Raw genomic sequence first — 26,255 nt, 5'->3', positions numbered from 1 at the left:
TGGGAACTACAAGGGATTTAAGTGTCAGGATAAGGAAAATAATGTACTTTTTTCTATCAGTTATGTGCCCATTACCTATCCCACTCCAGAAGACACACATTTTAATAGAAACGCAACATGCAGTTCCTGGAAAGGGTTAAACAAGAGTCATCAGAAGATGACATATCCACCCCCTGGCACCCACATGTTTGAAAGGACAAATCATCTGACAGTTACTTGATGTTTTCTTAGATTAAGTTTCCATGGAAGTCATGAAAAATATAAATGCCATATATCTGTAAACAGCAAAAGGCACCACTTCAAAATCTGTCTCATATATCTGCCAAGATCTGTTGAAAGATATCAAATGGTTTTCGAGTTGTCTTCTGGAAACGAAGCCTATCCCTCCATTTTGAGACTAAGTCAGAATTGTTTCAATGGAAACCAGGAAAAATAAAAATGACAACACATTGTAAATAGCAAAAGGCACCACTTTGTGGTCTGCCTCAAATATCTGCCTGGTTTTGCTCTAAGATATTAGACAGTTTTCGAGTTCTGCTTCGGAAACGAAGCCCATCTCTCCATTTTGAGACTAAGTCCAACACGTTTCCATGGAAACTGGGAAAATGATAAAGTAAAAAAAACTCAGTAAATAGCAAAAGCCACCACTTTAGGGTCTCCCCTATATATCTATCAAGTTTTGCAGAACGATATTTAGAAGGCACCACTTTGGGGTCTGCCACACATATCTACCAAGTTTTGCTGACAGATATTAGGAACTTTTTCAGATGTGCTCCAGAAACGAAACACACCTCTCACTTATGAGACAAAGTCTGAATCGTTTCCATGGAAACCGACAAACTAAGAAATCACAAAAAGCTGTAAATAGCAAAGGGCATCACTTACGGATCTGCCACACATATCTACCTAGACTTGCAGAAAAATATTGAACGGTTTTTGAGGTCTGCCCCGGAACCAAAGCCCACCCAACTATTAGACTAACACCACAATGTTCCATGGAAAAACACAAAAAATAAAAATCCCAATACCCTGTAAATAGCAAAAGGCACAACTATAGGTTGAGATTTTTAAATCTATCCAGTTTGGTCTAAAAATATTGAACAGTTTCTGAGTTATGCTCCTGAAACAAAATGACTACAGACGGACAGACAAGGCGTCGACTATATCCACCTGCATTACATGCCGGGGGTAAAAATTTGGTATATGTGTTAGTTACTTACCCATATGTCGAATTTTCCGGGAAATATTCTTTCAGGTATTCTCAGAGCATAAATGAATGCACCTGCTATGTACAGTAACGCCATCAGACACAGCCAACCAAGGGCAGCAAAGTTGATGGCATGGTAGAAACCATCGGTGATAACATAATGCAGCGCAGGAATCACTCCACTTAGACCAAGGCCAACAAACACACCTACAGAGGTAAGAACAGGCATATTAAATATGATTAAATATGTTAGCATTTTATGCAAAACGATTAAACAGTTCATCTACTAACAATAGGCCCCAGAAACCCATTGTGTGAGTGCAGTTGATAGGTGGATTTTGCTTGAGATAACTCCTGATCTGCTGAAACAAGAGTCATCAGAAGATGACATATCCCCACCCTGGCACCCACATATTTAAAAGAACAAATCATCTGACGGCTACTTGATGTCTTTTTAGACTAAGTTTGAATGGTTTCCATGGAAGTCATGAAAAATATATATGCCATTATACCCGTAAACAGCAATAAGCACCACTTCCAGATTTGTCTCACATATCTGCCAAGATCTGTTGAAAGACATGAAACGGTTTTCGAGTTGTGCTCCGGAAACAAAGCCCATCCCTCCATTTTGAGACTGAGTCGTAATTATTTCCATGGAAACTGGGAAAAATAAAAATGCTAAAACTTTGTAAATAGTAAAAGGCACCGCTTTGTGGTCTGCCTCATATATCTGCCAAGTTTTGCTGAAAGATATTACATAGTTTTCAAGTTGTGCTCCAGAAACGAAGCCAATCCCTCCCTATTTCGACTAGGTCCAAATCGCTGCCATGGGAAAAGAGAAAATGAGAAATCATAAAACTTGTAAATAGCAAAAGGCACCAATTAGGGTCTGCCTCACATATTTGCCAAGTTTTGCAGAAAGACATTTAGAATTTTTTAAGTTCTGCTCTGAAACGAAGTCCATCCCTCCATTTTGAGACTACGTCCAAATCGTTTCCATGGGCGTCTGCCACACATAAAAAGTCTTCCTAACGTCTCTTTAACACAATTAGATGTGTGATTAGTGCTGTGACCTGAGTGAACAACTAAGGAGCTATCACTAAACTCAATGGAAGGGCATGAAATTTGCAATGATGCTTATTCAAGGCAAAGGCAACTCCTTTTGAAATCCCAAATGAATGGGAGAATGTGGACAGGCAGATTTAAAACGGGGATTTAAATTGATTAACCAGTCTCCAATTCTAACAGGGCTTTGCTCATGGATACATGATGAGATGAATGAGACACTTAAAAGTGTAAATTCATTCCCATGTGTGTTGTCGTTTTGCTTTGGGTACAGGCAGGAATCGAATGCTGATAGTGAGAAGTGTGTAGTAGCACTATTTTCTGAAAAAAACATTCATAAGGGCTCATCTACAAATGAAAATATTCAATTGACTGCTTAAGTGCAACGCTTATTAGCAATTGGCTGCTTAAGTGCAACATTTATTTGCCTCAGACAACTAGGAACAGGACTGATAGATTTCTGGCTTAGTTTACTGGACAATACGCTAGCTGATCATGATTCATTGACGCATGAATTCTCTGAATGGATACAATGTAGTTTTGTGTCCACAAGTAGACATACTTACATACTTTTCCAAAATATAGGTTCCTCCAAAAGGGTGTATGTATTATACATGGATGAGCACTTCACTTCAGAAATTTATTGCAGCTACATTTGGTTTGGGAGGAAGTTTGCTGACATGGAAGCAAAGGAGTTAAAAAAAGATAAATATTGAAGCCAGAAATCAAGGTTCAGGGGAATATGTCTTGTTCTTCAGACAATAAGAAGGCTGGTGTTTCTATGGTCAAGTAGATAGAAGCATTTTGGTGAACAGTGGTGAATCAGAGCACCTGAGGCTACTGGTCCAAATGTTCATGTATTCAGTCTTATGATTCTCTTGACAAAGTGAATCAAGTTGGGGTCTGATGTAACTGATGAGTCTCTGATGGCAGTCATGCGAGAGATACCACATACTTTTCAATGCCTAAAATACTGAGTTTTTATGTTATATCATCATATATTATATCTTTTCAAATGCACCATTAAGTCTAGCTTTGATGTGTCAACATATGGTTGTCTCGAATAAAAGCTTGGTCCAAAGTATTTACCATGTTCCTTCAACTTAAATACAACATTGTTCGCCTGGATGATATCTGGCATCTTAATATGGTATCAATATGTTGATGTTGAGGACAGCAACTGAATATTTCCTATCAGAGATACAGCAAAATCTGATTTAGGATGAACATTATTCAACTGATATTTAGGTTTGAGAGACAATTTTAATATTTCTTTCCATTTTATTAAATATGTTTTTCATGTCGATTACAGACTGTATTGTTTTCACTAGCCCATTATACTTGTACTAAAAGGACACTGAGGAAGCAAAATTGAACTTTACATGGCCACATATATGATATAACTTAAAGGTCAAAAATGCATTTCAGTTCCTGACCACAACATCAACATATAGATACCATTATGGGATGACAGATATCAAGTGTGCAATGAAAACAACCCTTGCAAAAATCGGAGTTCAAACAATTCACTAATTTTACTCCAGCGATGAGGTGAAATGTGATTTCAACAGCTGTGCTGCGCTCATAGCGCATGCACAGTGGTTAGGTCAAGTGGCTTGAACTGGCAAATCGACTTGAAAAAACACAGCAAGTGATCAAAACAGAGCAAAAATCACCAAAATGGAATGTAAACTTCCAAAACTGCAACAATATGCTCTAAAACTGAAAGTTGTAGCATCCAAAAACGGCAACCATAGCATCTTGAAATGGTATAAATATCATCAAAGATGGCAGCGAGGGTAGACGAACAGGCTTTGGCTCAAGTGTTTTTTGTCAAGTCTAATCTTGAAAATTTGATATCGGGATATAACGCATCACTCCACTATTGTTCTAAGCTTGAAACAGATGTTCATACTTCTCAATGTCAAGCTTGCAATTCTGCACTGTTCAAATCATTTCTTTAAAATTTAAATGACTAAAGTCTGGAAACAGCAAAGGGAACCACTTTGGGGTCTACCTCACATATCTACCAAGTTCCGCTGAAAGATATTAAAAAGTTTTCGAGTTGTGCTCCAGAAACAAAGGTCATCACTCCCTTTTGAGACCAACTCAAATCGTTTCCATGGAAACCAAGAAAAAAAAATGACAAAAGTCTGCAAACAGCAAAAAGCACCACTTTAGCTTATGTTTGATATATCTACCAAGTTTCGTTGAAAGATATCAAACGGTTTTTCAGTTGTGCTCCGGAAACGAAGGTTATCCCTCCTGTTTAGACTAAGTTCAAATCATTTCTTTGGGAAACAAGAAAAATATAAATGACAAAAGTCTGGAAATAGCAAACGGCACCATATTAGGTGCTGTTTGATATACGTGCCAACTTTTGTTGCAAAATATTCAACAGTTTTGGAGTTATGCACCAGAAACAAAATGTTTATGACCGGAGGGATGGACAGACAAACAAGGTGTCTACTATATCCCCTGCAGGGAGAATTATAGGAGATGTTTCTTGCTATTACAAGCATCTTGGGCCTACAGTAATAAAAATACACTGGTCCCATAATTAGTTGCATATTTGAAAACCAAGTTTTAAGAATGTATAGCATTAGAAATAATTATTTCATAAGAAAGAACTGCTCAGCTTGAAAACTGAAATGCTTTAATACATGTATACAGAGGAAACAGAGAAAAATATGTTGATTGTGATAAGCATTCTCTGTCAAAGACAGAACTCAATGGAACAGACAGAAACCTATGCAAACTCAGATTGTCAGTTTCAAGTCCCGCTTTGTACTTGGATGAATGACAGTTTGTAGACATGCAGTAGTTCACCATAGTTTTTTGACTGGATCGAACGCAGATGCAGAGAGCATGTATTTACAAAACCCAACATCTATATATACATGCTTTGTGGATAACAACTTCTCCTATTGTATATGATGCGATGTTTCAGTAAGGATTCTTACTTATACCATTGTCACTCTTTACACACAGCAACATCACATCATATAAAAGAAAAGAAGTTATACAGGACAAATTTTATGGATAGCAACTTCTTGAGTTTATTTTCACAACATTTCGGGGCTTATCCTAGCCCCCTCATCAGGTTGAGCTGAACTCAGCCCACTTGCACAAAACGATCTTAGAGCTACAATCATTGTAAGTACTTAAGATCGCGATCTTAGCCTTCAGCTACAATCATCATCCACTTTCACAAAGCAATTGTAGACTAAGATCATTGTAAGTTACAATCAAAATTTACAATTGGTCAGAACCAATTGTAAGGAGCTAAGATCATTGTAGTCAGTAGCAAAATGGTGTTCAAGTTGGTGTCAGTTTCACACAAATAATCAGCATTACATTTGGGGATTGCTTATATACTGCATAAAACTGTACGATTCGCCTCAACACTTCAGCAACACAGAGAATGCAACATCGATTTAACGTCTGAAATATCATTATTTGAGGTAGTGAACAACATCATTATCGAGTCAATATCATAGAGTATAATTCTCACCTGATTCAGTGTTGGAAAAAGTATTAACACCATACCTTTTAGATAAACAAGGAAAGGATAGTAACGAACTGCATGCGATTAGCAGTGGCCATGACCTTTTCAATAACTCAAGGACAGCTAATCTTGGTTTTTACGCAAGATGGGAGTAGTTTCCCTTTGCGTATTAAACCGTTGCTGTAAAATCTGCCATGCCCAAATACAATGTATGTTATATTGTGATAGCGCAGATCTCCACATATTTCTTTTGGATCATAGACCTGTCAATAATCTACAGTTGGATTTATGTTTCTTTCTGATGAGAGAATAGAGTTTTAACCCATGCATTTTGAATATAACACAAGTATTCCTCAAACAGGAAAATACACTTGCTGAGGCATGTGAAATTTGCGTAAAAAAGTTTTTTAACAAAAAGAAAAAATAATTATCAACAAAATAGCGTAAAGTAATTAACATACTGTAGATAAGTATTTAACAACACATACAAAACACATGGAATCATAACGTTTTCTTATTTCCCTGTCATGCATTTTCCACAACACTCCCACAGTCATGTCACACTTTCATATCTTTACACATCTAATGCTTGTGGGATATATTTGGGATTTTACTCCAAATAACACCGACCAGATGCCAAACTCAGATTCATTGACAGCCAATGACAAATCATGGTACATTTAAGTGTTGTATCATAAGGATATTTTGATTATAATTTATGTTATCTTTTAATTTTCATGAGTACTAGGTCAGTAACTCAAAACCCAAATTTGTTAATGTACTTGTTTGTATTTCAATATTTTATCATCAAACATGAGTTTTCAGTGGTTGCAGTATGACATCCTTAGTTCATAAATAATATTAGAATGTAGAAAAATTAGAGGATAACCCTTGATGTACAAGTTACCATATATGTTATCTTCCACGTTATCATTACAAAGATTTTTTGGGATTTCTTACTTGTTTTTTGCTTTGGTTTTTTTTTTTGTTTTTTGTATTTGCTTTGTTTTGTTTTGTTTTCATGAAAAATCTGCAAGCTGTGATATAGGAAGGAATGTCAGTTCCGTGCAGTAACCAGTTCCACATTTTGTTTGCGCACTTGAAGACAACTGTAGACAGCTGTCAAGTTTAAGAAATTACTATCTCCAACGTTGAAGAGTTCGATCCTAGTTAAGATCGCAATCTTAAAACCTTGCTGTCTTAAGATTGTCTTTGTGCAAGTGGATTAGGGCAATTGTATGGTGATTGTAAACTTGATTGTAGGGACCAAAGATTGATTGTAACTAAGATTGCTCTGTGCAAGCGGGCCCTGAACAGAAACAGTGAACTCTGCCCCTGACCTCACAATGCTTATGATGTCACAATGCTATGACAACATGATACCAGTTGCTAACAGGAATACTATGACAACACAACAGAAGTAGTAGTGAATGGTTACAACTAACAAGGCTCAGAGAGTGAATACATCTTATTTTGAATATATAGTAGTGTTGTTGGATTAAACTAGAAATGACAGATCCTTATTATACCAAATTGTAAGTTTGGACATGTACAAAGATTTTTGATAAATGTATTGCATGTATAGCATGTAAAGTAGGAGTATAAACTGTGGGGGTAAGGGACCACCCCATATAACCCATAATATAAAATCCTATCCTTCCCTCACTCATCTTAATTTATAAACCCCATAATACGACCACTTTTCACCTCCCCTGTAAAGAAGTAACAAACAGTCTTCCTAGTGAGAGGGTATGGGACTAGTTTATGTAACATCAACCTAAAATATTGACTTCAGCAAAACTGTTTAACATTAATCTTCTATAATGTCGTTGGTTTTTGTAATAAAAGTTTGTTGGGCTTGTTGTATCCCTTGTTTTATATATATTTTTTTCTCGTCCTCGCTTATTGCAGAACTTATTTTATGATGCATCTCTTCTTTCATTTTATTTCATTTTTTTCAGTTCACTTTTTTTTTCTTTTATTCATTCAACTCAGTAGACAGTTACACAAATAAATGATGCAACAGCACAAGTACACAATAAGACAAACGTTCATATGGATAGAAATTATACATACTGCATATATGGCAGCAGTGGTGACCATTTTCTGTCAAATTGTAACATTTTATTATTCTTAATAGCAATAAACTTTTCAGTTTTGAAAATATCACCTAGTATTTTTAGAAATGCATCCAGTGATAACTTGGTGTTTTTAATACTTGATACATGAATGTATTTTTTACCAGCAAGAAGTCTATGGTTCATTAAGTCAGTATTATTTCCGCCAATTAAGAATGTATATTTTGTCAGGGTATATTTTTCTGTTGTTTTATTGTCAATATATTCTTTCAGTTTCAACCAGAATGTTTTCACACATTCACATTTCCAATAAATATGTATCAAATTTTCAGACACTAAGTTACAAAAAGAGCAAAGTTAAACATCAATTAATTTCATTTTCCGTAATTCTTTTTTTGAGTATATAATATTATGAATAAATTTAAGTTCGAATGCTCACAACATTAACATTTTGAGTATTCACAGGCTGCTGCGCCAGAGTACAAAACCCCACACAGCTGCTTCACCAAAACCTATTGTAGCCAAATTTGTATACATGTGTGACAGGCAAGCTATTATTGAAGCCAGTTTTCGTAAGAGTGCCCTACTGCGAGACAGACACATGTCTATCCGCACTGATCTCCCGGTTCCCTGGACAATAAAGCATACGAATTGAGGCAGAAATACATGGTCCAAACACATATTCAAGAAAAGGGAATTGAAATTATCTTGCAGTGCAGAAAAAACGCAGGTCGGCCATGGAAAACATTGAAACTTGTGGATGGCATTGATCAAGCATTTTAGTAAGAACTTGTCGCGTGGAAGGATACTTACTCTAAACTGTGTGTAAAAACTTTGCACTGTGTCTGCTCTGGCCTTGTTTATACCTTTTTAATATACAAGACTGAACTTCCTCGAATACAACAATGCAAAGATCATATAACAATACTTTTTATTGAAAATTGGCAATTGGAATGATATTGCCATGGATATTCATCAATACACACACAGTCCCTACAGCTCCCGTAACCAGTTTGTTTACAGGTCTATTTATAGACCTATGTGGGGCCCGTGATCATGTGACTATTGTTGACATTCGCTACCTCGCTGACAGTGATATGCATTTGATGTTCTTGTTTTAAGGAACATAATATTTATCACATATAGATATCTCTACCAATATTAACAATATCAAGTTTTTTTCTGAATATTGTATTTATGCAGGATTAGCATTTTGAGGATGCGAATCATATGCTCTATAAACCAATGTGTAATTCGGTCACTGATCACGTGATTTGCACTGAATTGTCGAGAGACATGCAAGTCAGACACTTGTTCACTCCGCTGCCCGTCTGCAGTTGGGTCTCAAAAACGTGAGTTTGTGATATTTATTTATATATGTTTGTTTTTATGTATATAAGAACAAATTGAAAGTCAATCAATTTAGTATCTTTTGTGCATCTTCTATATTCTTTAAAAATATGTTCCCATGGGATTATAGTGTCAAAGAGTTCTTGCCATTTTTCACATGTAGAAGGGAAATTTTCAGTACTTATGAGCTTATCATAGAAATATCTTGACCTCTTTGGTGCTGAAAGTAAACATATCAGTGATGTGCTGAGATAGTGATTATGAACAATCAATAGATTATTTCTAATAGTATCTTTCCATTTTCTTGGTATATTTGAAAGAACCTGGTAGTAATCAAGAACTGTGCCTTTGATTTTGTAAGTTTTCTTAAATTCATTAAATGACAAAATACCTTGATCATTACACAAGTCTCTTATAAAGTGAATACCCTTAAGATACCAATGTCTTATAATAAAATTACTATTTTGGAATTGATGGTTGAACCAAAGGGGTTCAGATAAGATTTGATTAATATCTGTAAAATCAGTTTTATGTGTTCTATAACAAATTCCCCATGCTGCAAACACATCTTTCCATAGGGATTCATTATTCTCACACAATTTTCAATGTTGGCTCCAAGCAGAAATACATCCTTTAATGGAAAGGTACTAGGGCTAGTATTTTTATTTTGGAGATATTTATTTAATACTGACAGTTTTAATGAGTTTATGAATACCTCTACATTAACCATTCTCAGTCCCCCTTCTTCCTATTTTCTAATAAGTGTTGTTCGCTCTATCTTATCGCGCTTATCATTTCAGATGAATTTATAAAATATATCTTTTAATTTATCAATGAATTCTTTTGGAGGATCTGGGAGTGAACTGAATATATGCACCAATGATGAGAGTGCTGAAGTTTTAATGACCGTTATTTTCCCTATTAATGCCAAATTTCTTTTCCTCCAATTCCCCAGAGTTCTATTAATAATTTCTAGTCTTTTTCTTGTATTAATTACCCAAAGGTTATTCAAGTTAGGATTAAGCTTCATTCCTAGTACATCAAAATCCCCACTGTGCCAATCAAGCTTAAGATCCTGACATAACATAATGTCACTACCTGCCATTGAGCCTATCCATATTGCTTTAGTCTTCTCTACATTTATTCTTAAACTAGACATTTTGTAGAAATTATTTAGGGTGTCAATTGCTATGCTTAAGCTTTCTTCACATCCATCAAGAAATAATTCAGTATCATCTGCATCTTGTCCAATTTTTTTTTCAGTATTATTCAACGTAATTCCTTTTATTGCACTGTTGTTACAGATCATTATTCCTAAAATTTCTGCCACTAAAAGGAATATGTAGGGCGAGACTGGGTCGACTTGTCTACAGCCCCTTTCATTGTGAAAAAATTGAGATAAATGACCGTTTTGTATAACACAAGATGTAGGATTATGAAGATTTTGATCCATTTTTCCACATTGGGTCCAAAACCAAGTTTTCCTACTGTTAGAATTATAAATTCTTTAGAGACTCTGTCAAAAGCTTTTTCAAAGTCAACAAGTAACAACAGCCCCTTTTCACCCTGTAATTTTGCTTCAAACTTAAATATCATATAACAGTCTAATGTTCTCACTAATACATCTCCCACAGATACACCCTGTCTGAGTTTCATGAATAAGTGTATTCAAAGTTTTTTTAAATTCTATTGGCTATACATGTACTGACTATTTTATACACAGAATTTAGTAGGGAAACTGGGTGCCAGTTTTTTAACAACTGTCTATTTTTGCTAGCTTTTGGAATGCACGTGATGATGCCTCTTTTGATTGTTGGACTTAACATATTTTGCCTGAATGTTTCTGATATATATCTGCAAACCCAAATATGGAGAGCTTTCCAGAAAAAATTAAAGAATTCTACTGGGAAACCATCTATTCCTGGGCTTTTGTTATTTTCCATTGATTTAAGAGCTTGTGTTATTTCATCTATTGTAATGTAACCCTCAAGAGTTTCAGCTTCAACAGTTGTTAGTTTTGGTGTAATAATATCATTGAGTATCTCAGTATATTTACTTGCTATTGTACCACCTAATGTGTATAAATTTTCATTAAATTTTCTCTGTTCACATAAAATAGCCTTACCATCTGATATTACTTTTCCTTTTATCATTAATGGCACTATTCAAAAGCTTACTGGTATAATTTCTGTTTTCGAGATGACAGAAATAATTGGTTGTTTTTTCTCCTTCCTCGTACCACTGAATTCTATTTCTTATTTTTATACCTCTTATTTCAGCTTCTTTTAATTTTTCAAATTCTAATTTACATTTGGATAGTTCAGAAAGTTACACTTACTGTTTAGAAATTTTCTCTGATTTCTTCTTTCATTGCAGGAATTGTTTTATCTAAATTTTATATTTTTTCAGTTTTGATTTTTTTTTAGGTAGGAAGAGAATGATATTGTTTCCCCCGCACTTTCATCAAAAATGTTTCTAAAAACATTGTGTCACTTAAGTTGTAATTTTGAGTCCACAGTATGACCTAGTTCATACTCAGAGAAGTTACAGTATTCTATTTTTGTTTCAAAAAGCATGACCTTGACCATATTTACATAATCTTGATTATATGGTAATGATGTATTTAATTTCCAGTATCCACCACCCCGTTCCTTATGAAGTTCACTGGAAAAGGACATCATAATTGCCGAATGATCAGATTTATATCCTGGAAGTATGGAACAGTCACTTGTCATGTTTGCTAAATCTTGTGAAACTAAAAAGAAATCAAGTCTTGACTGTTGTTTCAGATTTTTTTTCCACCATGTGTACTTTTTTACATCGTAATTTCTTTCCCTCCAAATGTCTATCAAATCATACTTTTCTATATCATCTAACAATACCTTTCTGGCTTTTGGATTATTGACATTTTTATAAGTGGAAGGATTAAGAACTAAGTTTTAGTTCACTTAGTATCAAATGCAACTCTTCTTCTGAGATTTTATTGTCCTTGAGTGTGGTGGAAATATGATCTTCTGAAGTGTTTAACTTTGCTTCAGCAAGGATTCTAATTTCATCGTGTTTCTTTGCTTCACGATTCATTTTGCAGGATACAAATTTAAACACCATCCCAGCTGTTCTTGTAATTATAGATGCAAATTCAAGTCCTAACACCACAGGTGCGGCTACGATTGTTGTCAACAATCCAACTCGTACTGCCCCTAATCCCACTTGTCATTAGTGTCATTAGCACCATCTATATAGTTTAAAACTCTATTGTATTTCTTATGTAGTGATGCTCGACTATCATGCTCTTGTTCTAGCTGTCGTTTTATTTCACATATCTGTTTAAGTCGAAACCTCTCTACACTCCCCTCTACATTTCCTTCTTCATCTAGGGCTGGATACAGATCTATTCTGTGTGTCTATAATATACTTCATAAATTATTTTTAATTATCTGTCATTAAATGTTTGATTAATATATTTAAGGCTTATGAGGTTTAGATTATCATACAGGTAAATGGGTGAAATATTAATAGGTATGTTTTAATTTACAATACGAACCACATCAGGATTTATTAATGGCTCATAGCCTTGCCTTATTATGATTCAGCAACGTTTATTCTCATGTTTTTTAAACCAAATTATTCTCAGTCCATCTAAAAGTATTCTTGGCTCGGAAGTCTCAACAAGATATACGTCTATAATTAATGTGGTGTTTGATTTTATACCATAATTTGAATCTGAAAAAAAAATTATGTTGGTAATCAGTCTAAGTAAACTTAGTCTCAGTGTATTTCATTACACTCCACCAACAAAACCTAGTAGAAGGTCGCATCAGGTAACCTTTGAGCGACTTATAACCGTCCAGTCAAACACGAGACGGTTAAATAGAATTAACCAATCAAACAACGGCTACTATTTAGGGATCAGAGTGACTTTCAAAATATTCTGGTTACCGACACAGATCTCTCCACAAACAAAAATCTGTATATAACACAGTTATTTGACCAGCTGTATATATGCTTTGGGGTTCTGTTGACATGGTTACTATTAGCCAATATTTCCGCAAGATGACATCCTTGAATATTGCCAAAAACACTATTTTCAGGGACTGTTTACTCACCATTGTCATGCTTGTAACATGCACTGTGTGCACCACCCGGAAGTGAGCGTACGCTAAATAGCATTCGGAATCGTTCGGGTACGAACCTTTTCGAGATAAAAAGTTCAAAAGGTATGTGTGAATGTCCACTTTCGCAATTTGGTAAGCTGTGTTCTGATTGGTCAATCTCAAAGGTTACCTGATGCAACCTCTCATGAGGTTCCGTTGGACTCGGTGGTGGAGTGCAACGAAAAGCACAGAGGATAAGTTTACTTAGACTGCATTGGTAATCGTAAATACTGCGAATGACTAAACTGGTATTCAAGCTGACTGGAGCTAACTTGTTACCAGTGTGACTTGGTATTCGTAATACTTGTACAGTATTATCTTTTAAGGGATTAAAGGATGTGAGGAGGATCCTGTTGTTAGTAATTTTGGAAACAAAATCATTTTGATTAAAAAAGATGTAAGGATTGGTTAGTGTTATTTTAATTAACCATTCAAGCTCTGTAAAATCTGCTAGTGGCATTCGTTCGTATGCGTCGTCTTTAAAGTGTAGGAGGTATGGGGTGCCTTCTTCACCAGGTGAATTGAATTGCTTTGTGTCTCCTAGATCAGCGGGTGTTACATTAGGGTGATTGCTTACCATTGTTTATATAACTGTTAGAAAATAGTTTCAAATTGTTTTTCTGATAATGTTGCAGGTGTTATTTTCAAACAAATAAAACTAATGCGATCAAATATATAAATAGCGGCTACAGATATAGTGTCTTCCAAGGTAACACGTACACCTTGTATGCTTGTACGTGCTTCATGCATCACCTGAATATAAATAGAGCAAACCTGATTCTTGTGGTTTTTTATCCCAAGTGAGTGATTTCCTTCATGAGTATAACAGGTTCAGTTCTTGGTTCACCTAGGTAGACTTGCATTGCCAGCGTTGAATTCTCCGTAAGCTTGTCCAGGAGGGTGGACACACCGTCGAATTCACTAACCAACTGCAATGCCGCAGTCACTCTGGGTTTACTTGTTAGCATGTGGGCTGCCATAGTCGAGACAGGTTTGATGATTATATTGCATCTATTTAATGGGACGTAAGCTACTTATGACTTTGTTTATATAGTGGTCTTTGCTTTCTATGAAAACAAATGGTGAAGTTAGTGTTATGTTGAGAAGCCAATAGATTCGAGATGGTAACAACACCCACATGTTGTCGTCAGTGAGCATTAGATAGTATGGTTTGTTTTGTTCAACGTTCATTCTTTCAAAGTCTGCTAAATCAAGTAATTTACCACCAAACGATGGGTATATTCTCCAGTCATCCTCGTCATTGTGAACTATATCATATTGTGTGTCACTGATAGATCTTGATGTATCTAGGTTAAAAGTACTACCAGAATCACCACTGACGGTGGGAACACATCTGTAAATGCTGTTAATAAGCTTAAAAGCGTATATTTTACCATCTATTCCTGAGTCACCAAACCCTCTAGTATCACCTAAGTCTGATAAACCAACATTAATGCATTTTTTATTCGCATTCCTGGGCCTTGATTACTAGCCATTATTGTATATGTAGTGTTATGCTTAAGTATCCTATATTTATAGTATTGTTTTTTGGATCTAAACTTGAAATTTTCAATTCAGAAATATTACGATTTGCTAATTTTTTATACTCTCTCGATGAAAACTACTCAGTTTGTCCATCATTGTATTTTTCTGCTTTAACCGTGACAGCCATCAACAATGTGGAAGGACTTTCACTTTTCATATTACCCGTTGTGCCAAGCTGATCGAGATGAACATATAGCTCGTGGTATGGAACTAACTCTGGTAATTTCCTACCAGTGAATGTTCCGTATGAGTCACTTATTTTAAGTTCAGCTGCTAAGGGTTTAAAAATTTCATCTTTGAGAGAACATACGCTGTAGTATCCATTGGCTATTAGGTGTCTGGCTCCACTAATAAACAGCTTATTATTATTTTTATTAATATTTGTCCATCATGGGTAGTAGGTTATATCACATAGTGCTATTTCGAGTTGACCAGACGTGTTATCAATAGAGTATGGAAGTTGAACGGCCTCATTGCTCTATGTATCAGGAAGAGTAAGGTACATATTATTATATTTATATATTATATAATAATAATATAAGTACATTATCCAAAAAATGATAATATAAATGCCTCTGACTTCACACACGTGAAAATCTTAGTTGATGTGGATGGTTTGTATTTTAAAACCCAGTTTGTAGATGTGTTTGGAAAGTATAGGCTATTAATAACTGATGAGAAATCTGTCCACGCATGGTTTAGTAACCCGATGCAGTTTTGGCAGAACTAACTCAATTTCGCGATATGGTGCGCTATGACTGGGTGCGGTCTGACATTGACAGACACTAGGCCTGATGCCTTGAGTAAATCAGTTTTCACGTTTCGCATATACTACCAGATCAGGCGTATCCTCAAAGAGATCAGCGTTCCACTTCCACAGGACAAGGCGTGGAATGTAATGAACAACACATGATGGACGTGCTTACGAAAGGATTTGTAATGAATTCAGAATTGACCCTAAGACCGATTGGCGTTTACCAGGTCTAAAGCATGATTTGTGAATTCCTTACAGCGATGGGCTCTCAGTAAAAGCATTTAAAAAAGACTTACTAAGAAACTTTATGAAACGAAAAATGTTTAGTACGGAAAATGTTTTCCAGATGATATGTTCCTAAACCTACCAAATATGGACCAAAAGCAGTGAAAGATGCCAGCAATGATTTAGTGAGAGGAGGTATACTTAGGCAGGACTTTGCTCTGTTAAGTAATGAATGGAGAGATGATCGTATGAATTTTAAAGGTCCAAAAAGTGGAGCAGCCTCCCGGTTCGGAAGATGATTGGAAAATAGTTACGCTGGAAAGGATACACTCGCGCTGGTATTATTCATTTAAACGATTTGATTAGAACGTACGTGTGTGGGCTATTCTCGGGGCTCAATTGCAGACGCGCTCCAGTATAGGTAGTGGAACCGCTTACAGTTTGTGACTAATATTGAGGATGCTATTGCTTCACCAGTAGATCTACCTAGTGCTATAAAACGATACCAGGACACGTTGCAATATGCCAGGTCAAAAGTCGACTGTGTGTTTGGTGTGGAATTGTACATGGCTCCGAGTAATATGCATCTGAGAATTTATAAAATAACGGGATACAACAATGAAATAATCATCACCACGGCCGTACAAAAATTGGGTATTAACACCGACGTCAACGTTTCCCACATACAACCATCAACGCATACTGGTGAAACGGGTATAAAGACATCACCACCAGATCCAAGGGTTAAACCAGGGGTATCCCCCACAATATCCCCTACCGGGATATATTAATTTAAATATTTAATAATGTCATATGGTAGAAAGCTAAATCCTTTTCGAAGGTTAAGAGAACCACTAGGCGTCAAAGCCCTGCGTCAGTCGGTTACTATTACAAATAATCCTAGTAAGATACACAAGAGCCAATTACTTAGATTCCCAAACTTGGGTGAGAACGATATTATAGTTGCAGGTACAGCACGATTGGTGTTTAATATCACATCTTCAAACACCAACAAATGTGAGCTCGTGAAGAATGTGGGTGATGCTATACTCAAGAGGACCACCATAAAAATTAGCGGTAATGAGGTGCTTAGTATAGACGATAGCAATGTGTATTACTGTTACACAGACCTATGGAAAAGTAAGAGTGAACGTGAAAAAGGTGCGTATCATGGACTTGGTAACAAATCATCAAATAGGTTATGTATAGGGTACATTTTCATGTCAGAAGAATTAACTAAATTATCAGTTAGTGAACAAGCAATCTATGAAGCGTATGGGAACAGGTTTTGTATCCCACTAGACTTTGAGTTACTAACTGGGCACGCATCGTTTTACCAAACTGCATTGGGTGACAGGTTGGAATATGAACTCACGTTCAATGATTACATCAAAGTCTAATGTTTACCAAACAGTAATGAGAGTAGTTATGAGGGTAGTTATGAGATAAACAACATATCATTAGAGTGCGATAAGGGAACTAGTCTGGATCTTGCCAGGAAGATTTGAAATCAGTACTCTGGAAAAATGACCATCCTCTACAATAGGATACAGTGACAAAGAATGGTAGTACGCGATAAGAGCGACACAGCATGGAATATCAGCATGAACATTCCGGCGCGATCGATGAAAGGTATTTTAATCATACCCGTGGAGGAATACGAACTAGTCAAAAGGGACAGCGAGAAATTTTGGCCATGGAATGAGAGCATACCAGCAAAGGGATGAAATGAAGCTACCAGCGATAAAATGAAACTCAAAAGTCAACAAAGTGGTCAGTGATCTGGATCTATACTCTGTGAATATCAGTGATTACTTGACCACAAAGCTTGCATTATGGTTGGATATGAGATTGACGGATGATAAAACAGTAGCAAGGGTAGCAAGGGTACAGCAAATTCAAATAACGAAGAATGCTCAAGAGCCACCTGGTAAATTAAAATTATATCTATAGGTAATAATGGACATGAAACGTAATATAGACAATGGAAGATTCGTGCAAGCTATCTATTTATTTACCATGCGCTCCGCACTGCGCAATAATAGACGGGTTGTGGTAAGACCGTTTTCGTACTGGATTTGTTGGAGGGGTATTATATTATATTATATTAATTCATATTTGACCCGGGTACACGTCTACAAGAGTGTTTAAAATTGTTACACAACCAATTTAAAGGGAAACCAACGTTGTTCATCCTGGGTGACTGTAGCGCTAACAGAGAGATAACAAAAAAGAGAAAAAAAGACATGCAGTGGTACCTAGCCTTCTCTGGCCGCCATGCAAATCACGGTATCTGGGTACTGACATAAAAATTCAACTCTGTGTTGAAAGATTTGAGGGAGCAGACGCGATGGGTGGCATTATTTCACTGCAAGGACAGGGATTCGTTTGAGGAATGTTTGAGAGAGAACGATGTGATGAGTAAACTAGACCGAGAATAGGTAAAGAAACACCTCGCTGTAATTAAACATGCCAAGCTCCTGTTGAAAACCGACCAACCAGTGGATTATCAAGTAATAGTTTAGTAATGGCCTGCGACCAGCCTCCTTTGTTTTTTAATAACAATTTAGTAAATGTTAGTAATAGTTAGTAATTCTTTGGTAATAGTTTACTAAATTTTAGTATTTTTAGTCACGTTTTAATAGTTCTTAGTGGATTCTAGTATACATGTCGGTTTTTTAAGTTATAGTCGTGTGTAACCTAACCTTTATCTGTATGTATTTAGTGTATGTTGGATATTATTTTTTTACATCAAAAACTAGATTACTATATTATAAAATGGAGTGTGATGAATTACTACAACAGATGTTAGTTTCAGATGAACAAAAGGACAACAAGCAGCGAGACAGACTGGTAACTCTAGTTGTTGGTGGTAAGGGAAAACAAAATTTAAGAGAAAACATCCCTGCTGATAAAATGCGCAAAATGTCTGATGAGGAAATCAATAAATTATACACTAGGTATGAGGCACAACTCGAAGCTGAGATGACAAAAGTGATAGGTTCTACTATTACCCAGATTTACACAGGTATAACGTAGCACTTTATACCAATCCCACCAGAACGTCGACTCTATTTGTGGGAGGACTTGGGTACTTCTTTACAGGGGAGACAAAAAGTGGTTGTATTATGGGGTTTATAAATTAAAATGAGTGAGGGAAGGATAGGTTTCTCTATTATGGGTTATATGGGGTGGTCCCATGCCCCCATTGTTTATACTACTAAATTTTATACTATTAACAGTACACAGAAATTATTGTTCATCCATGGGTGCCCTTGTTGGTCAATTTGGTGATGCACGAGGCACTAGGGAGGTAAACCCCTAGATCTCTGTTGATCTCCAACATCTCTCCTTTCTAAAGGCCTTGCAACACCGTCAAATCAGATGAATTCATCTTCAGTATTGAAAGCGTCCTCCAACAACTGGTCCCCAATGGTAATGTGGATTACCTCCGGCACCTCATCAAACGTTCTTCTAGGCAACACAGTAATATTTCCTAACAAGAAAAGAAGACCATCCAAGAACTCTGCAAAGACAAATCCATCACCATCACAGAAGTGGACAAAGGTAAGGCAGCAGTCACCATGGACACCCCTGAATTTCATGATCTTGTGAACAAAACCCTCAGTGACATCACCCCCTACAAAGTACTACTCAAGGACCCTACAGCGAAGTTGAAACGCCAGTACAAGAAAACTCTAAAGACTCTCCATGACAGCAAGCAAATCAATGATACCATGTATAATAAGTTAGATCCTATCAATTGCCGATCTCCTTATGCCCATGCCACTATGAAAATTCACAAAAATCCTGTAAAAACTAGAATACTAGTGTGCTCCAAAGGGTCAGTTTACTACACTACAGCTCAATTTCTTTCTAAACTGCTTAGCCCTTTGGGGAAAGAAGGTAAATCATTCATCAGCGACTCGGCATCATTTGTAAGAAGACTGTTGGACTATCAGGCAGAATGGTAAGTTATGATGTTGTGGACTTATTTACAAACATTTCATTTTATGAAGCTCTTGATATCCTCCGTGGAAAGTTAAACGGTTGTATTGATACTCTTCACACAACACTCAGCATAGACAGCATTATTGAATTGGAATCCAGCTGTTTCCAGACTTCATACACATGGCAGAACAACATCTATCAACAGATTCATGGGCTCCCTTCTGATTACTGAAATTTTCATGACTAGTTTTGAAGAGTCAGCCCAACAAACATCGCAATTCCAACCACTATGCTGGTATCGAAAGGTTGATGATATTTTCACTATCCTTGATCCTAACCATGACCCTGCTGTTCTCCTAGATCACCTTAACAAACAGCACTTCTGCATCCAGTTTACCATGGAAACTGAAGACCAACACAAGCTGCCCTTTCTTGATGTGTCCCTCGATAATTCATCCAACAAGATCACTTCTTCTGTCTATAGTAAACCAACACACATGGACCAGTATATTCATTATTTATCCAACCACCATCCACAAATTAAATGAGCCATTGTATCAACAGACGTGCTAAGGCTATCTGCGACCCAGCACACTTCCTAGATGAAATCGACCACCTCAAAACAACTTTCATCACCCTCAATGGATATCCTAAACAACTAGTAGAGCAGAACATTGCCACCACCCTCCATCAACAAAATAATCGTTCACGGCAAACTGAACAAGCTCCCATCAGGATTAACATTCCATACCAAGGCCAGATTAGCCATCACATCAGCTGACTCATAAGAAGAATTACAGGTTTGGATGTGACATTGTTTTCTGATAAATATTGTTTGAGTTTGATATTCTGCCATCAGATATATCTTAATCGAATTTTAATTGACTTTATTATAAAAAAAAATGATAATTGACAAACTCGCACCTGGTCAATCAACATTCATAATTGTTTTGTCTATGAAAACAACACAAACTAATACAATGAACAAGACAATTCCTTTAAATATGTGTGCCTCTACATTCAATAAAATGTACAAATCATTTTCATTAATATTATCAATTTTACTTATAAGTTGGAATTAAATCGCTGTTTATTGACCTGTTCATATGAAACTGCAATATTTGTCCCAACGTATTCAATATTGTACATCCTGGGAACTAAAGCAAATGTTGCAGTAATGGCTACGTGTGATCTTCCAACACTTGTGTAGAGGCTTAAAATGTGGTATAGTACACTTACTGCGTCAATTCCCATGTAAATATTATTCAAACATAGCGTATGGATATATGTAGATACTGAAATCAGTTTCATGAAAACATAACTGAACGCAAAATACGCAAAATATACATCACAATACTAAAAGTGAAATCGGAATGGTATGGGCATTGAGTTTACTCTTGTTCAACTGACCACCTCAAAGAAATTGCCTAATATGAGCGACAATGTTGACGTGTGACATCACTACCAATGACCGATTTCTTTCAAAATGGTGGCTTTGCTGACAAGGGTACACAGGATTTTGTGAGGACTTTTTCCTTGATTCTGGGATCTTTTGTACGTAAATGTGAGATGCAAGTAATCAGAATTATTCTGACTATCTGTGTATTGTTATATGTTTTTATTGTTTACATTGCAAATGATGGAAGAAGCCAGAAATGCTGATAAGTACCACTGTCGTTCTGCGTGATTTTGCGGCAGTCATGGCATCGCACTGCACTAAAAGTTTGACAGTTTCTTATGAATTACCAAATGATTTCATTGTATCTATTTTCAATTTGCGTTTTCTTGCTACGATACTCTTCCCCTGAATATACTTAGTGTATTAAGCGATTGTAAGCATAATTAGACGGCTGGATGCTGGAAAATATCCGAAAATGCTATGCAGTGTAAAATTGGAATTTTTCTTTGTTTACATTTCAAATGCGCGCAGTCTTTCGAGCACAGCATTCGTTTTCATACCAATTATCTTTCGTTTGGTTTTACCTAGACCGTTGGTATTGGTGACAAAGACCATTTGTAATTTGATTCTAAGATGTGTGGGGAATTCAATGATGCATTTGTCGCAGCTGACTATGAAATATACGTGATGTTATAGGCGTCTCATTACCAGCCTTATCGAAACGGGATTTGTAAACACTAACCAATATGGCAGAAAGCGCACTTCAGCATTCTTGTAAGTGCATTTTCGAAAACATCCCAACCGATTCTGGGTTCATCGGCAACGTTTCAGAATTATCATTACTGCTTACATGAAAACTTGATATCAGTGATCATTAATATGCAGTTTTTTAAATTCATTACTCCCAGTAATTATCCGATTTTCACATTTCAAAACATAATGCAAATAACGCTGTGAATCTCTATTTTGTACAGTTTGAAAAATGACGATGTTTACGATGAAGCCTATTATGAAGGGCAATTTTAATCACTTTAGCTTGGTCTGAGATAATAGTGGATGGTATCAAGAAACAGGGCATTTTCCACAGAATTCAAAACTGTAAAGTATTTATATATGCGTGGTATATTTAGAATTTTATTGGACTTCAACATGAGGGATGTAGAGGAAGGACATATATGTCCCTGTGGCAACCAGGGGGTTAAGAGTAAGCCTTACTGTTCAATTCAGCTCCACCTGATGAGGGGGCTAGGATAAGCCCTGAAATGTCGTGAAAATAAACTCAAGAAGTTGCTATCCATAAAATTTGTCCCGTATTACTATGCCAACTTCTAAATGCCCTTGATGAATCACAAGAAAAGAAGTTGTTGTCCATAAAGAATGTTATTTTCTTATTACTCACCATACTCCGGAAATGACAATCATGCAGATTCTCTACATATACACAGACAGCCCTCAAGGTATTGGCAAAATGAGCCAGCCAGTGGAAGACATTGTTACACTTGAGTGCACACCATTTTGAGGAAAGTTAACCCAAGTACAAAGTATTGCATTTGTATGCTCATAATTTCGTTTCTTTGTTTTTTCACAATAGGTAATGTATATTATATGTCATAAATAAGCGATAACTGTGTTTGAATTATGTTTTGGGTTGCATGTGACTTTAAAATCAGAAGGGTACCTAAGGGAAACTGCAGTGTCATTAGATGACTAAACCTGTAAGTGACATAAGAAGTATTAAAACCTTGGTATTGTACAAACCAGCAATATTTATAAAGTATTTAGCAATCTGTTTCCATCCTCACCTGCTCTTACAGGACGGTATCCTGGTTGACTGAACTTGTCCCACATGGCAACGACTATACACATGATGCCCAAAACAAAGATCAAGACAAGGTATGCCACCTTGGGCTCAGTACGACAGTAGAAGCTGTAGTAAAGCCATGGCACAAAGGAACCCATTGTCAGGAGGGCTATTCCACAGTAATCCAACCTGAAACACACAATAGAAGTTGAATAGAAGTTGAAGCAATATTTTCTGCATGAAAGGTAAACATCATGCAAAACCAAAACAACTAAATGGCTACCACTCCAGCTGTAACTAACAAACATCATTAGAAGATAACATATCCCCCCCGGCCCCCACATATTTGAAAGGACAAATCAATCTGACGGCTACTTGATGTCTTTTCAGACTAAGGTTGAATTGTTTCCATGGAAGTCCATTCTCTTCCCACAGAGGTTACTTGTCATATCTTCCGACGAACATCTGTTCTAATACAGCCACATTTCGCGGTTCTCATAAAATTCCCTAACGGTGAAAATGGCAGCAGGTTTATCACCGTTTTTTCTGTCCAATCAGAGCATGTGTTACATCGACTTAGATTCAACTAGACAAAAATCTGCAAGTAGCAAGAGACTACTTTGAGGTCTGCCTCACATATCTGTTAAGTTCTGCTGAGAGATATTTAGAAGTTTTCGAGTTGTCTTCCGGAAATAAAGCCCCTCCCTCCTTTTTTGAGTCCGAATCATTTCCATGGAAACCAAGAAAAATAAAAATGACAAAAATCTGTAATATAGCAAAAGGCATCACTTCACAATTTGTTGTATATATCTGCCAAGATCGACTGAATCATCTACAGAGAGATATCAAGTATCACTTGTGCTCCGAAAATGAACCCCATCCCTCCCTTTTGAGACTAAGTCCAAATCATTTCCATGGAAACAACAAAAGTCAGTAAGCAGCAAAAGGCACCACTTAGGAATCTGCCTTACATATCTGCCAAGCTTTCAAGTTGTGCTCAGAAAACATAGCCCTTGGGAAAAATAATGAGTCATAAGGACAGAAGATGACATATCTCCCAGGCCCCCACATATTTGAAAGGACAAATCATCTGACGGTTACGTAATGATTTTTTAGCCTTAGAGTCCGAAACGTTTCCATGGAAACCAAGAAAATATGAAATCACAAAAACCTGTAAATAGCAAAAGGCACCACTTTAGGTTCTGACTGATACATCTAACAGGTTTTGCAGAAACATATTGAATGTTTTTTGAGTTCTGCTTCAAAAACGAAACCCATCCCTACATTTTGAGACAACCTCCAAAACGTTTCATGGAAATGTAGAAAATGATAGTGAGTGAGTGAGTTTAGTTTTACACCACACTCAGCAATATTCCAGCCATATGGCAGCTGTCTGTAAATAATTGAGTCTGGACCAGACAATCAAGTGATCAACAACATGAGCATCGATCTGCGCAACTGGGAACCGATGACATGTGTCAACTAAGTCAGCGAGTCTGACCACTCAGTTCTGTTAGTTGCCTCTTACGACAAGCATAGTCGCCTCTTATGGCAAGCATGGGTTGCTGAAGGCCCATTCTGCTCCAGGACCTTCATGGGTTGAGAAAATAATAAATCACAAAAACCTGTAAATAGCGAAAGGCACCACTTTAGGTTCTGACTGATATGTCTGCCAAGTTTTGCAGCAAAATATTGAATTCTGCCATGGAAACGAATTTTGTGAAAATAACTTCCGAACTTATTACAGTCGTTGTAAAGTTTGGCGTAGTGAACATTGTGGAAATCCTCTTCTGGTTCACATTATCTTTAACCGTTGCCAACCGTTGTTTGTTGTCCGAAAAAACATGATGATGGAGGTCACTAATGCCACCATGAGAAAGGAGAATGTCAACTTGACAAATGGAGCAAAAAGCATATGATTTGCCGATCTTCAATGACGCAAAACAGGGGTATGTCGCATTATATTCTGCTCTTAATTTCTGATTATGCTTGATTAATCTGACTCCACCATGCTGCTGTATTCTTCATGCGCATGTGGGTTACTGATAGCATTCAGAAAAACAACACTGTCATCATTAACAACTTATCATACATTAGAGATCTAAAGATCACACGCTACATATCTAAATGCTGTATCGATGTAATGTCAAAAATAACTAAACAAAACTGGTGCATTACGAAATTGTAAACCGTATAAAGTTTTCGGTAAATACTTGTTATTATTTTTTGCAACGAGAAATCGGAGAGCAGATTCTACACTGTATAATTGGGAGTTACTCTGCCCAAATCGGAGTAGTTGGCATCTCTGCGAGGGGATTGGTACAAGTAGTTTCAAAAGCCGAGGGAAACATGCTGTAAGTGCCCCCAAAATAGCACAAAAGCTTTCCAGAGGTCATGTGCCACTGCATTCTCTTCCCACAGTGCTTACTTGTCACATCTTACTACGTAACCTGTTTTAATACGACCCTTTCATGGTGCGAGTGTTCAAGTGTTCTGATTGGAGGCAATCAGATTTAGCAGTGCAATCAGCGACCTTGTTTCAAAAGTGATCATTTGAAAGATCTTGGTAATTTCCAGATGCATTGTGAAAACTAGAACCTCTTCCCGAGCACGATACTCAAATGTTTCTTCTGGACAGAACTCAGCCATGTCATTTTTGTTTCTCCACATTGCTTGCATTTGTCAAGTTGAATCTAAGTCGATGTAACAAGTGTTCTGGTTGGGCAGAAAAAAAGGGAGATAAATCTGCTACCATTTTTTGCCGCTAGGGGATTTTGTGAGAGCTGTGAAATATGGCCATATTAGAACAGATGTTTGTAGGAAGATATGACAAGTAACCTCTGTGGGAAGAGAATGATGCCAGTGCACCTTCTGAACTTTCTCTAACACAATGACTTGAAAGTACTTACTTATTAAAGAACTTGCCAACTCTCTCTGAGTGACAATAAACTGTGTGGAATACCCAGGAGAAACCCATGCACAAAATGGCACCAGCAAAGAATGCTGAGAATACGGCTTTCTCCTGCCACTGAATCTCCACAGACGGCCTGGACAGGAAGTAGATGGCTATGCCCATAAAAGCTATCATACCTTAAAAAGAAAACAAAGACAAGACTTTCAGTCTACATGGAAAGTTCTGTTCAGACATACCATTACAAATGTTTTCCAAATACACAATTTAGAGGAAAGATCACTGATCAAACATGTTGTACATTTTA

General features: G+C 36.6%; 1 protein-coding gene across 2 annotated transcripts in view; it reads right to left on the bottom strand.

The window, feature by feature from the left end:
- Positions 1–26,255, bottom strand: part of LOC137295553 (adiponectin receptor protein-like) — a 66,262-nt gene that overhangs the window by 16,372 nt on the left and 23,635 nt on the right. For both annotated transcript variants that reach the window (XM_067826942.1, XM_067826943.1), the window contains 3 exons: positions 25,947–26,127; positions 23,039–23,226; positions 1,221–1,414 (listed from right to left, as the gene is read on the bottom strand). In XM_067826942.1, the coding sequence (XP_067683043.1) occupies positions 1,221–1,414; positions 23,039–23,226; positions 25,947–26,127 (563 nt within the window). The remainder of the gene's footprint in view (positions 1–1,220; positions 1,415–23,038; positions 23,227–25,946; positions 26,128–26,255) is intronic.

The sequence above is a fragment of the Haliotis asinina genome, chromosome 9 (genome assembly GCF_037392515.1).
Source record: "Haliotis asinina isolate JCU_RB_2024 chromosome 9, JCU_Hal_asi_v2, whole genome shotgun sequence".
In the NCBI taxonomy this organism is placed as follows: Eukaryota; Metazoa; Mollusca; class Gastropoda; order Lepetellida; family Haliotidae; genus Haliotis; species Haliotis asinina.
This window is presented reverse-complemented; position numbering and strand designations above follow the sequence as displayed.